Source organism: Rhagoletis pomonella, unplaced genomic scaffold (assembly GCF_013731165.1).
Source record: "Rhagoletis pomonella isolate Grant_MI unplaced genomic scaffold, Rhpom_1.0 Rhpom_scaffold_01760, whole genome shotgun sequence".
Lineage (NCBI taxonomy): Eukaryota > Metazoa > Arthropoda > Insecta > Diptera > Tephritidae > Rhagoletis > Rhagoletis pomonella.
In genome coordinates, this window is record NW_023460313.1 from 22915 (window position 1) to 37832 (window position 14918).

General features: G+C 34.7%; 1 protein-coding gene and 1 non-coding gene across 4 annotated transcripts; one reads left to right on the forward strand and one right to left on the reverse strand.

Annotated features, from left to right (window-relative positions):
- Nucleotides 1-5219: 5219 nt before the first annotated feature.
- On the forward strand, nt 5220-11844 carry LOC118752699 (gamma-tubulin complex component 2 homolog). Of its 3 annotated transcripts, none has more exons than XM_036487578.1 (12): nt 5220-5421; nt 5587-5739; nt 5815-5965; nt 6039-6524; nt 6650-6778; nt 6846-7099; nt 7165-7655; nt 8884-9055; nt 9414-9588; nt 10552-10698; nt 10933-11037; nt 11392-11844. In XM_036487578.1, exons 1-12 carry the CDS (start codon nt 5357-5359, stop codon nt 11617-11619), a joined length of 2556 nt encoding a protein of 851 aa, XP_036343471.1. In that variant the 5' UTR covers nt 5220-5356; the 3' UTR covers nt 11620-11844. The 3 variants fall into 3 exon arrangements, with proteins under 3 accessions (XP_036343471.1, XP_036343473.1, XP_036343472.1); XM_036487580.1 differs by having other exon boundaries at nt 5221-5421; nt 5519-5739; XM_036487579.1 differs by lacking the exon at nt 10933-11037 and having other exon boundaries at nt 5222-5421.
- A 228-nt stretch (nt 11845-12072) lies between these two features.
- On the reverse strand, nt 12073-12145 carry Trnar-ucg. Its single transcript has one exon. It is a non-coding gene; the product is annotated as a tRNA-Arg (tRNA).
- Nucleotides 12146-14918: the final 2773 nt, after the last annotated feature.

Here is a 14918-nt window from a genome sequence, read left to right on the forward strand (position 1 = left end):
CGTTTTCCAGTGAAACAAGATGGCGTAGAACCCGCTAAAAAAATCGACTTTTTTCACTCTCTTTTTCTTACGTGATCTTGTGTCCAGTGTTGCCAGAACTTTTTGGACGAACCGGCTAAATTGGCAAATAAAACCGGCTAAAAAACGGCTAAAATATTTCAACTAAATTTCACATGTTTCATTTAAATAAATCACGAGTAAAAAGACTATTTCTTGGAGAGAAGTTACAAATTCGAGCCGGAAAAAGTTTTGCCAGCAAGAATTTGCAATTAGGAAAAACATATGATTGTGGCACATGGTTGGCTTTTTTGTCGACGATAATTTGAATAAACAAGTTCGTTAAATTTAAAAATTTACAAACTTGAGCGATTTTAAAATGAAAAATGTAAGTTAATACTTGTTTACTTAATTAATTTAGTTAATTCCAATGATTTGCAAGGTACTCGGCAAAAAAACTGTATTCTTAATCGGAATGCAATCTCAACCAGAGTCGATATAGTAAACCCGACAAAGAAATTGAAACGTATGTTGAAGAAAGTCAGAGTGACAAGATATATACACGTAGATCCTCTTTTTTGCCCCTCTGAAAGAATTTTAAAAATTCTATACATATTTCTTTTGTTTGAAATGCAACTGTGGACACTTTGTTGTTGTTGCTTGAGATTGAAAATGAAAATGTGTGTGTGAGTTTGTGAGTAAATTTAAAAATTAAATTGTTTGGAAACGTCAAGAATTTAAAATTGACTCTCAGCGGTTCTACCTTACTATATTTTTCTCATGGGTTTCTCTACATGAGAGAGAGTTTGGGAGCATTTTTCTTCCTATCTGATATTTTGAGTGATAATTCTCCCTGGATTTTCGACGAACAAACCTATTGTCTTCCCTACAAGCAGTGTTGCCGTTGTAGCCCTTTGGTGGCTAGATTTAGCTACCTCATACTTTTTTTGGCCACATAAATTTAAAATTGCCCCTAGCCCTTTTTTTAGCCCTTTAGAGAATTTATTCATACTTGGCATGAAAAGTTGTATATGCTTAATTTGTTTCTTTTTTTTTTAATTTGTTGAATGATTTTTTGAAATTGACAAATTGAAATTTTTTGAAGATGAATTTTTTAAACCATGAAAGACTGATATATATATGTTCATATATGTATTGTATATTCCTTACGCTTTTATACATTTTATACATACATACTGTAAAAGTGTTAGGGCTGTTAACTTATCTATTCACTATAGTTTAACTATAGTTTAAAATAGATAAGTTTACGGCCCGTAATATGCTAATTTTGTTAAATGACCCATCAAGTCGATTGACCGTGTATGTTCTTGTGGTGTGATTGTGCCAGCATGCTGATGGCGTGAGTGGTGAAATTAGCTCAATTTTCTAAGTAAAAAGTATTTTGGCGGAAATTTCTTGCACTATCTGAGTCAAAGCCGTGTTTGTGGAAGATTAAGTTCACGATATTGCAGTTGTGAATTAAAAAAAAAAATTATGCTTAACAAAATGCTAGAAAAATTATGAACTTTCGGCTCTAAACATTTCGATCTTTCCTCGACCTCATTTGTAAAGAAATAAATATTATACCAGCATGGTAGTAAGTTATATGCTTCGAGCCTGATGGTACAATCACTTGGTGGAACCAGCAAGCTGGTGTCGTATATTTTCCCTTTTATACAAAAAGGTTTTTGGCTGGATAAAATATTAGCTTTTTTTTCAGAGTTCATTTGTTTTTATATACCATTACTTATTAAAAATGTTTGCGTGTATACTTATATATGTATATGTAAGTAAACAATTTTAGCTACCATTTTTAGCCACAACGACTTTTTTTAGCCCTTTTTTAAAAGGAATTTCGCGGCAACACTGCCTACAAGGCCTTTTCAGACTGACCGATTCTCAATACACTCAAATATAAACCAATACACATAAAAAACGCAGTAAAAATTTCCCTTCAATTTTAAGGCAGTAAAACAACGACCTTAAGTTAACATCAACCGAGGGGTGCAAAATCACAGTTACACAAAGAACTGGTCAGATTTTTCAGAAATCCCTTGAATCCTGATGTAAAATATGATGCCAAAAGACGGCAGATCTCCCATTTAGATGACCGGTCATATGACCGGCAGATGTCTCGAAGGATTCCCAGAGAGTTTTGCTTTACATAGAAATTTGTGCTCTTTTATTTTCATTTTTAGTCACTTCAGTGTTGGTTCCTTTAATTCAAGTTGGCATTCGGTTTTTTGGAATTTAAATAAGCTCTCAGCAACATATATACATATTTGAAATTTAAGAAAACAAGGCAAATAGCAAAACCGGCTAAAAACGGCTAATTTTTTTCTGCGAAACGGCTAACAAATCGGCTGCCGGCTAAATCGAAATTTCTCCGGCTGTTTGCTATCGTAACCGGCTAAATCTAGCCGGAAAACGACTAAAATGGCAACACTGCTTGTGTCTTTCGTTCATGAGTACTGATTTGAGTAAAGCCACGGTGCAGCGAACAAAGGTGGCGCCGTCAGTGGTACCGCTACTTTGGTTTTGCCGATTTTGACAGTTGTGGTAACTTGTAAATAAACCTTTCTTTACAAATCAGCGAAAGAGATATTTGAATTATAAGTGAAAAATCAGTTTAAATCGTGTTAATTTGCAATTTGTGAGTAATTTTTGAGTTGAAGACTGCGTAAAAACTAATACAATGAAGTGCTGTGTGTTAAATTGCGGCAACCGTCAAGATGCAAGAAGTGTAGATGCAAGTGTAGCGCTGGGACGAATCGCTGCATTTTGTGTACATAGTGCACGGCAAAGCCGTTCCCGAAATGTTTCTCTATTATTACACTAAAAGCATTTCCTCACAATGATTTTGTTTCTGCTCCACGCAGCCTCCATTAGCTAGTTAACTAATCAGACCCGCAGTTTTCTGCAGCAGCATTAATTGCAAAGCAATGGAGTGCACTAAAACGTTTGCTGAAGCAGCCTCAATTGCAAAGCAATGGAGTGCACTACAATGTTCACTGTTCTCTAACAGATTAGGTGAAAAATGCAATATTTTCGCATTTAGCAAAATTAAAACACGTTTTTCGCAGTAAAGTGAACTGCTTTGGGTGTTTCAACTCGTTCTTCTTTTTGCTCTATTCTTTGTTTACTTGTGGTACACAAATGTCACGCCCAGGACGGCGCAATCTTGTATTCTATCATTCTTGGAGTAAAGCTCGTCGGCGATTTCAAGCATCCGTTGTTGGTTACCCCAGCAACGAGTACATGTGTGAGTGTCGGGTTGAATGTCGGGTGCTTGAAGCTTGCCCGGCGACACTCAAGCATAAAGCGTCAACACCATTTGCAATTTCAATAAACCGCAACGTAAAAGCTTTATCTTCCGCGAACTTGCTCATTTTACATATCACAACAAACTAACACACTAATGCTTGTCAACGCTTTGCGCCACTATCAAACAGACCGCTTGTCAAGCGGTCGCGTTGATGGAAAATCAAAAATTTTTGATTTTCCATCAACACGAGCCGACAACAAGTACGTGTGACACGACGATCTCCGATTGCCTCGGTGGCTGGGGTAACCAACAACGGATGCTTGAAATCGCCGACGAGCTTAATACCTTGATGGCATGAACGAAAGACACAAGATCACGCGGGACGGAAAGAACGAAAAAAGTTATTTTCTAGCTGCCGAAATCTCGACGCCATCTTTGCTGTAAGAAGTAAACAACGAAGAGAACGGAGAAAACCGCGAAATTGTTGAACGCATGAAAAATCATTTTTATTATGCAAATTCTTCTAAAAATCATGCCGTTGTGTTAAATTATTCTTTATCTTATGTGTACACACGTTGTCACAAGCGAAAATGAAGAAAATTGCAGTAAAAAGCCACCACCAAATTGTAAACAACGAAGAAATGGAAATAAACGGCTAATGTCAAAATCGTTCAACTTTTTTCCTTAATGCGATTCTAACGGGCTAGTCTCCTGCCCGCGTGATCTTGTCTTTTTGGTTCATGCCTTGATGGTGTCGATTTTTCCCTAGTTGTTTTTAATTGGGCCCTGTCACACGGTCAGTATTTATTGACGTGATCCAAGTATCGCGATATTTTTTGACGGTGTAGGATGCAGTATTGATGGATTGTGATCCATATCGCAAAACTTCTAAAAATTTTGAAATCTGGATCGTGGATCGCAATACCGTCAATAAATATTGAACGTGTAGCACTTTCAAAACGCGATCCATACATTTCGTCAGTACATCTTTTACTCTCATAATGCGAAGATCGGCTGTGCCTTCGCTCTCGGGGCTTAAAATCTTTCAAAACAAACTTTAATTAACATTGGAAATTTTAAAATATATGTGGAATGCATTATCTGTAAATTATACGTACAAAATAAAAACAGTTTCTTGCGTCATAATAAGCATTCAGCACAAAAATTATGCAAATACTGACGCGATAAATATTGAACATGTAGCATTCGTGCCATGAACAAAAATACAAGATCACGTAAGAACGCGACGTTGTATTTGTAACTGGTTTTGAGAAAAAAGTTTGCGAAAGCGGGTTCGTCAGCTGAGCGTTTGTTTACATCACAAGCACCACTATTTTACACTTTTATTCAAGTAAAGAAGAGTTAATTCAACATGACAACACATTTTAAAACATTTTGTTGCATCATTTTACCTAAATTGTGCGTTTAAAGTGGCTGACAATAATTTTGGCTAATTTTGGTTTTCGTTGGTTTGTTTGCTTTGTTTACTTTTCGCTCGTCTTCCAGTGAAACAAGATGGCGTAGAACCCGCTAAAAAAATCGACTTTTTCCATGAACGAAAGACACAACGAAGAGAACGGAGAAAACCGCGAAATTGTTGAACACATGAAAAATCATTTTTATTATGCAAATTCTTCTATAAATCATGCCGTTGTGTTAAATTATTCTTTATCTTATGTGTACACACGTTGTCACAAGTGAAAATGAAGAAAATTGCAGTAAAAAGCCACCACCAAATTGTAAACAACGAAGAAATGTAAACAAACTCAACTTTTCAACTTTTTTCCTAAATGCGATTCTAACGGGCTAGCCCGCTTGATCTTGTCTTTTTGGTTCATGGACTTTTTCACTCTCTTGTTCTTACGTGAGCTTGTGTCTTTCGTTCATGCATTCGTGCGCGATCCATCAATCCTTCAATATGGATCACGATCGAAATATCGTGATAATTACTGATCGTGTGACAGGGCCCTTATGCCGCATATTCGATTCAATGCCCGGATGTTTTTGGATGACGCTGAAATATATTTATCCAGATTTGTTTTTTAATGAACAAATATTTTAAACAGAAAGCTGTACTCTGAAGGAAATCATACAATGGATGTGGAGTCTTCTAAAGATCCTATGCGAGCAGCATTGAAAATGCTTATCCAGCATTCAAAGTAAGGAACTACGGCGCTTTGTTTGTGGCAGATGTTTCATACATTTTTGTTGCTGGCAGTAGTAGCATTAATGCTTTTTTTGTTATTTACAAATTAGCGGGTTTTCAAATGCACATAATAGTTCTGAAATGATTTTGCATATTCAAAAGGCCATATCCTTTGCAGTGCGACTTTTAGTGCGGACGATGTCTTGCGGGAATTTCGTACAACAAAAGAGAAACGCTCCAATCGCAAATTATTGAAAATTCTAGAAATAATTTCAAAAAACCAACCGAAGGCTGAGGAACATCTATTGGAGGTAGCCAAGTTGTTGGAAAAGTAAGTTTCGAACCCATTTATGTATGTATATTTTTATTTCAGTTAACATGGTCCGTTTTTCTTTTGCATCTATAGAAAAGACCCGTTTTATTGTTTGCTAAATTTTCTGAATCACTATTCTGAGTCAAACATAATGCAGTCAATGCGCAAGAAAGACATATCTACTTCAACCCCATTATTAAGTAAGAAAATGTTTGAAACTGTCACTCCAGACAGTGTATCAGAGGTGTGTCTATCTACATACACATTTATTACAACCAAGTTGCCTCATGCGGCTCAATGTATAATATTTTTATTAGATCAAGGAGAGAGTGGTGCAGGCAGCTACTGGAGGCCATACACGCCAAACGCAAAATAATTCTATAACGAATATTGTAGGAGGACATTCGCCAACTTCGTCGCTTTTTCCAACATGTAACAAACAACGTAATGATGCGCTTTGGGACTTCCAGACGGTAGATAATCTTCAATTTCAACAAAGCAATATCAGCGCGATACCTATCAACAGCCAAGAAACGTTGCTTCTGTACGACCTTATATACTGTTTAACAGGTATGCGTGGCTCATACATAACATCCGAAGAAAGTGGGCAGAGTGGTGGTCTTAAATTTAAGATATCCGAGCAGATCCACAGTTCACTAAGAGATATCGCTCAGGAGATGTTACCTTTAGCATCATACTACACGTGTGTTGAGCAGTTCATACAAAATGCGAGCTTCTCAGATTGCGGGCAAGTGCTACAAGCTTTGAGTGAAGCTCTGAGGAGTATAATACATGATTATTATGTAAATAGATTTTCTGGTTTAGCTAAATATTGGTTTTCACTAATGCTTTATTCTCCTAAATGAAATACTATATAATTTTATACATACATTATGCATACATATGTATATTGTTTACTTTTATATAGTTGCTGTTAGCACAGTTAGAGTCGGAATTAAATGCTGGTAACTTAACGGTCCATAAAATGTTGTTTTATGTGCGTCCCACTCTAAATACCATGGAAGTCTTGGCAGGTGCAGTTTCGGACATTTTGGTGGTAATGTTGTTTTATGAAAGCTAATGAAGATAGTTTAAAGTTAAAGTTGATGTTTTTGTGCTAACAGAACGAGCTACGTGGTGGCCAAGCCTTGACGCTTCTATTTAATAAAATCAGCGCTCTGACTGGTGACGAAGAATCACAAAAATTTGTCATTCAATTAACGCAATTAGCGGCAGTTCCTTACATGGAAATATTGCAATTGTGGGTCCAAAAGGGAGTAATTTGCGATCCACAACAAGAATTTTTAGTCGAAGACAATGAGGTTATTCGTCGCGAAGAGTTGCCTGATCATTATTCAGCTGATTATTGGGAAAAACGGTAAATGATAAAATGTAATAATCACTAAACATACATGTGTATTTGTTAATACAATTCTTTTATAGTTATACAATACGTCGTGAACGTATACCATGTTTTCTGGAAAAGGTTTCGGATATAATACTCCGTACTGGCAAGTACTTGAATGTTATTCGTCAGTGTGGCAAGAAAGTCACTCCACCGCAATCAATGAATTTGCAGTTTTCGCCCACAAATCAAAATCACATCAATGTTATTCAGAATGCATATAGATTCGCTTCTAAGAATCTCCTAGAAGTATTGCTTAAGGAAAATGACTTGATGGGGCATCTAATGTCAGTTAAACGGTATTTATTATTACACCAAGGTGACTTTATCACGCAATTTATGGATGCATGTGAGGATGAGCTTACAAAAAATGTTGATAAAGTGTTACCAATGACATTGGAAAACTTGCTGGGACTCACATTGCGTTTGTCATCTGCGAAACATGATCCATATAAAGACGATGTACACTGTGAACTATTAACATATGACCTAGTCACACAAATGTCGAAAATCATGAATAATGAAGAAGGTGTGTTGAAGTATTTATACATACATACATATATTAAAAAAAAAAATAATTAATTAAATTTCAAATTAAATGATAGGCCTTAATGCAAGGATGCATTGTAACGTTAATTTTAGCGTTTACCAAAATAAAGTAATCGTTTCTGTTGAAACGATTCAGTTTTTTATCGTTTATGTAATTATCAAAATAATTCTATTTTTAACCGACTTCCAAAAAAGGAGGAGGTTATCAGTTCGTCGGAATATTACTTTTTTTCATGTTATGTATGTTACCGCATAACTTTGGATCACGTCAACCGATTTCGATAATTCTTTTTGCAATAGAAAGGTAGTGTCTCAGAGGTGGTCCCATACTAATTTGGTTTAGATCCGATCATTGGATCATGAAATTTATATACATATATATATATATATATGTGGTGTAGTGGTAAGCAGTGCACGCTTTCACTCATCAGCACCTGGGTTCAAACCCTGGTCAAAGCAACATCGCAAAAAATATAGAAAAAGGTTTTTTCTTAACAGCGGTCGTCCCTCGGCAGGCAATGGCAAACCTCCGAGTGTATTTCTGCCATGAAAAACAGCTTCTCATAAAAATACAATCGCCGTTCGGAGTCGGCGTAAAACTGTAGGTCCCTCCGCTTTGTGTGACAACATCAAGGCGCACACCACAAATCGGAGGAGAAGCTCGGCCAAACACTAACATATGTGTAAGCGCCAATCTATTATTATTATTATATATATTTTTAAGTCGGTTTTTTTATGCTAAAAATTACTTGTGTTATATATGTTGATTTTTGGAGCTTTACGGCCGGTTAAATAAAAAGCAAAACAAAGTTTTCTTTTAGGAGGATAAACTTTTTATTTAACCGGCCGTAAAGTTCCAAAAATCAACTTATATAAGAGATTCCAAATTTTGGCTCTAGAAAAACAACTAATTCTATTTTAGTTTTTAACGAAAAGAAATTCCATCCGTAATGCTGAAGTTATAGCATGCATTTAGGTGCTAGGTGTTAATAGCGAGCTGGCAATGGCATACAACAACACCTTTTCGTTGATTTATTTTGTTTCGATGTTAACGATTGATGATTTATTTCGTTCAACGTTAGTTTGTTGAGCATCTCTGCTTTAATGTCTTTATTAAATTAAGTCCAAAATTTGTGTATAACAGGTGATGTCCCTACTTGTTAAACGATACTTCTAAACTATTTATTTATTTTTGGAATTTCTTTCAGAGTATTGGCAGTTGCATGACCGACTGGACTTAAATGGGTTGGAATGTTTTGCGTTTAGATACGAAGTGAAATGGCCTGTTTCTTTGGTGCTGAACCACATAGCAATATCCAAATATCAAATGCTCTTTAGGCAGTTATTCTATTGCAAACATGTTGAGCGACAGTTATGCAAGTAAGTTGAAGAGAATCAGTTCAAAACGTAAGTGTTTACACATCAGCTTGGAATGAAGATTCAGTTGGATTCGAAGTAGGAAAATATCTTGTTTATGTCATTAGGAACACGAAACTTCACACCAAGTTGAATTTATACACAGGGCAACATTAAAAAAAAAAACGTTCTCATCTCCAAACAGACATTGTAAATGCTCCCTTAAAGCTGGAAATCTTGAAATATAAATTTTGCTAGTTCAGCAAAAGTTTCAAGGCTTTTTCGAGTTTAAGGGAATAAACCGAATATATCATAAGGGTATACTTAAAATTAGATTAATATTAAATATTTCTTTCGCAATATTCTTTTTGAATTATTTTAGAATTTGGAAGGAGAACTCTATAGCCAAAAAGTTTTCGCCACAGGCTGCAGAGCTTTATCGTTCAGCATTTACATTGCGCCAACGTATGATGAATGCTGTTCAAAATCTTGAATATTATATGATGATAGAAGTTATCGAACCTAACTGGCACATTTTTATACAGAATATGAATAAGGTACAAATAAATACGTAATGTATGAGAGTGTCTAATAAAACTATAAAAAAAAGAATGTTTACTACTTAAACAATCTACTGCAACCATGACCTTTGCAAATTTGTTTAGGAATTAAGTAAATCAAGAAAAAATAATTTTATTTTGCAATATCATATTTTGTCGCGTAGTCATGGAAATATCACAGTTTGAATAAATTCTCATTTAAAATAGTATTATTTGATTTGTAGAAATATAGAAATGTTGTTGTTGTTGTTGTTGTAGCAGCATACAAATTCCCCAAAGATATAGAAATATTATTATTTTATTCAGTGGTTTCACCTTAATTAATTTTCTTTTGTTGCTCAACGGATTTATTGATAGTAATTTTGAACAAACTTTTGTTAGAGAAAACTTGTTTTTATTTAGGCCTTTTAAAATCGACAAACGACAGCTCAATTATTCAACATTTCAAGAATGTTGAAAATTTGTTCATGTTCATGACCAATCAATGGAAATATGATTTGATCCGGTAAAGAATATTTGCATTTTTTCAAATACAACTTTTTAAACATGATAAGTGGTTTTTACGCTGCGGCGTCTCTCGAAGATAATATAAAAAAGAAACTAAAAAACTATCAAAAATCGAAAGAACGTATTTTGATTAGACACTTTTCATATCGCACTCCTAGATCTAAAGTGCGATCAACTGAAAAAAAATTTCGATTTTTTTTTGCATAAATGAATTCATAGGACTTACATCCAATTAATGGAAATATTTTTTTCTTTGCGATTATATAAATTAACTAAAAAACTACGATATACCTGTTTATTAATTGCGTTGAATCTGTACGATCCACAAGCAGTTAAATTTCCCTCGCTGAATTTTGAGTTAGCTCACTTTAGATCTAGGTGTGCATAGTACATGCCCATACATGCAAAAAGAGGTAATTTGTTTATTTTTAAACATACCCATTTTAAATCTAGGTTGAAAACGTAGATGAAGTCCTTTCATTTCATCAGGACTTTCTGGACTCCTGCTTAAAGAATTGCATGCTAACGGACACAACGTTGCTAAATCGTTCAATTTTCAAGCTGTGCAATATTTGCTTGAAATTTTGTGAGTTCATACAGGTAAGTACGTCACGAATGCTTCCTTTACGTATAACTCATGTTGTTAAATGTTATTCCGAAAAGTTTCTATACGAAATATGGTAACAAATTTCCAAGTTGTCTGCACTTTTCATAACAGACCTCATGAATTTCATTATTTTGCGAGATATGCCTTGATTTTCTTAATTACTATTTTCTTTCTTGTACATGTGCATATTTTTTCCTTGTAATCTTCTGTTCCTATGCTTCGAAAAGAAATCCCAACGATTATTTCTTGACGCTGAGCTCAAGTCCATGGTTTGCGACAGTAACGACGAGGAAAATTCTGATTCGGAGGTTGATTCTTCGAGTCAGAAGCAGGTATAAATAAATACACACTTTATCTTAGCCGTCACACGCATATGAATATTTTTTATGTTCATTAACAAAAATGTTCATAAATTCTTACATGTACATGTATTTTTTTTTTTGGATTCACTTATAGGTGAAACATTTCCTAATATTTTGCTTATACTGTTTTGTACAATTTTGTAAATAACGATTTTATATCTAATTTGTTGGCCAAATATTCAGCTTTATTGCGAATTTTATGTGAACAAATAGTCCCAAAATTTCCCAATTTGTTATTGTTTTGCCTGTTAAATTATGGAAAGATAGATTTACATAAGTTGCAAAATCTAATTTATGAAATTTAATATTTTTTTCTTTTTCAAGTCGGAATCATCTTTAACACCGAACGATACCTTTTCAGAGCGGGTAAAACGTTTTGATCTGGAATTTACTGGATTATTAATTGGGCTCCTCAAACAAATCAATGATGTGGCATCAGATAACCCATCGGATCGCTTTATAAACCTAGTGCATCGCATAAACTTCAATTCATTTTATAATCAGCAAATGGATAAGTTGTGTGCAAAAGACTCGATGATTTCTCATCAATAAACACACAAAGTGACATATTTGCAACCAATTTTCACAGTATTTCGAAAAACACAATTTATAGCTCGTTCTGAGTAAAAGTTTTTTTTTTTTATAGATATTCCTTATGTTTTATTATTATTAAGCACTCTTGTTAATAAACTATTCCTGAAAATTAACGGGAAACTACATACATATGTCACAAATAATAAAGCATATTAATTTGTTACGAAAAATATCGATATCTATGCTACATGCTTAGAAATATATGTATATATTTTTAAATAAAAATGGGGCACTCATGATTGCAATCAAGATAAAAACACATAACTTGGAACGCATTTGATTAATCATTATTTCATTAGATATCTTTTTTATGCCTAATTTTAAAAAATTTCTTCAATTGTTTCAAATAGGTAATTGTTGCAATATAAAATAATGTGTTATATAAAAAAAATTCCAAAAGTTAAATTTTTGCGACCGTGACAGGACTCGAACCTGCAATCTTCGGATCCGAAGTCCGACGCCTTATCCATTAGGCCACACGGCCAGCTGACAGTTTCTTGCTAAATGCCTAATACATACAAAAGCGGCAAACATGTGCTCTTTTGATGTTCGTTGTGTTGTGGCATAGTATATATACATCACTGATGAGCACTGCCTTGCCCGCGGGCAAAGCTCTTTTAAGCTTTCTAGAAAAATCTCTCTGCGCATCGCTGGTATACATGAACAGCGTTGCCAGGTAGATCTTTTTAACGTCATTTGGACGTTTTTTGTATGTTGTTGACGTTCGGACGTTTTTTGTGCAAAAAATTACATTTTTTAACTTCCCAGTAATTTTTCTTTGTTACTAAATCTTGTAATTATAACTGATACGATGCAAACCAAGCGTACGCGCATTTTTTTTGATTCTTGGAGTAAGGATCCCGCTCAAAGGCTGGTTTTGTAAACACTTGAGGTTACGAGGCTTATTGCAATGTTTGCAATTGCACATTACAAGCCAAATCAGGAAGAGCTCATCTATTGCAACACGCACGCTCGCAAAAGCACCCAGAAAGCTGTAGCAGCATAAAAAGTCTGAAAAAAGTAGGCGGCTCTTTTAAGACTTCATTGAAAATGCCATGACCGCAAAAAAGGCTGAAATATTGCTATGTTACTTCTTAGCAGAACGGAATTTAGCATTTTCAACAACCGACCACCTAACCAAATGTCTACAAGAGAAAAAAAAAATATTAAAAATCAACGCGATTCTTTAGCAATTTAAAACTTGGACATTATTACCCTGGAAAATAATGGGCTATCAAACAGATTTGCAGATTTTTTATAATTTTTGCACAAAGTTAGAAATGTGGATTTATATTTTGTTTGTTATATAATGAGCTAGGCTTTTATGGAAAAATAATAAACATTAAATAAACAAAAGAAAAACAACCACAATCGATCAAAATATTGATTTAATCAGGTGATCACAAGTGTACATATGTATACAATTTTTTTTATATTAACGATCTCAAACCAGTTTACAATGAATTTTTAATGTGCTCTGTCGAAATGATATTTTAATATTACATATATCTTGTGTACCTTTGTATACAATAAAAGTTTAATAAGAACAATTCTGTGTGCATACATTTGAAAAAGACGTTTTTGGGTAGGAAATGACGTTTTCCCAGACCAAGAGGGACGTTTTCTCATGCCGAAGACTTGGCAGCACTGTACATGAATGTTATGAACCAGTGTTGCCAGTTTACTGATTTCGCCCCTTTTTCGGAATTTTATGACTAAAAAGGGCGAATGGGATTTTCCATGATAAAAAAGAACAGTTTCCATAAACACCTTTTTGGCAGATACCCTGCAAAAATCGCGACTACTCCATGCATGCGTGTAAAGAGTACTCCCAAAGGACCAAGGAGTACTCCAAAATTAACCACAATTCATATAAAAAACATCCAATTAACATTGCGATGTCCTAGGGCAGGACCGTATACTCCATCCCTGCATTACATCAGAGTAGCACAAAACTACTCCAACATATTAACAATGGGATTGTTGTTATATTTTTTCGTTTGTACACGCTTTTGTTCTTCACTTCTCAAATGCTTTTTCGAAATTAATAAAAACCAAGACAAAAATTAAAAATTACATGTTGCCTCTGACGGCATTCGAACCCGAACATACTGGGAGCTAAGAACTAACAGCGAGCATCTCTACACGTTCAGCTACAGCCAGACATGCAAATGTGCTTAACAAACAATAAGCTGGCGCAGAGACACGAGTTTGTCCGCTACAGCATGACAGAGGAACAATTTTGTAAGTACTCCAATATACCACAAATAGACTACATGGACCAACGATTTTTGCAGGGTGGTCCAACGATTTTTGCAGGGATGGCTGCGTTCCTTTATACATTCCGGATAATCCCACTTCACAGCCAGAATAAACAGAATGCGTTTGAAATATACGTTAACATATCATCAGGAACGTTCTAAAGAATAAGTAAACGAAATAATATTCACTTAAAGACATATTTTGCGTAAAGGAAATTTATTTTAAACAAGTTAAAAGAATCAATGACAGAATATATGTTTGTGTATACATTCATTTGTCAGTGCTACCAAACCGTACTGCCATATTATCAGGGACACAAACCAAAAAGAACGGATCATAAATTGAACCAGATCTTAATCAGGATCAGTTTGCCACTATTGGTGTATTCCGACCAAATTTGGTCGCTCCTTTTTCATTTGGTAGGTTGGTAGGCAAAGTAAGATTTTGGACGGATAGTTGAATTAAGTTTTTAAATTCTTAATTATAAAAATATATATTTCAAACATAATTTTGCATATAAATATTTGCCAATTGCACCTTTCAAACATTTGCCCATCCTGCCTTTAAAAATAAGAAACCTAATTGGTTTGGCCACTGATAGAGCCAATGTTATGGCTGGAGACTTGGGCGAGCTGAAAACATTATTGAGTGCAGAAACCGATTTATTTTATATAAATAAATATTTTATATAAAGTACACATTTCACCTTTGCTCAAACTACGCTTGTAAAAAATTGCCGAAAGCATTGAGACACTGTGCCGCAACATATACAGTTTCTTTTCCCACAATCCAAAGAGGATACATGAACTGAAGGAATTTCAGGACTACAGTTCGGTAAAACCCCACAAAATCTTGGGCATGTCTCAAACACGATGGCTTTCACTAGAAAGCGTTGTGTTAAGAATAGTTGAGTTATGGGATAGCTTAAAACTTTATTTTATTTCCTGCTTTTATGAAGTAAACTGTGTGCGATCTGCAGACCTGGCAGAAGGAAT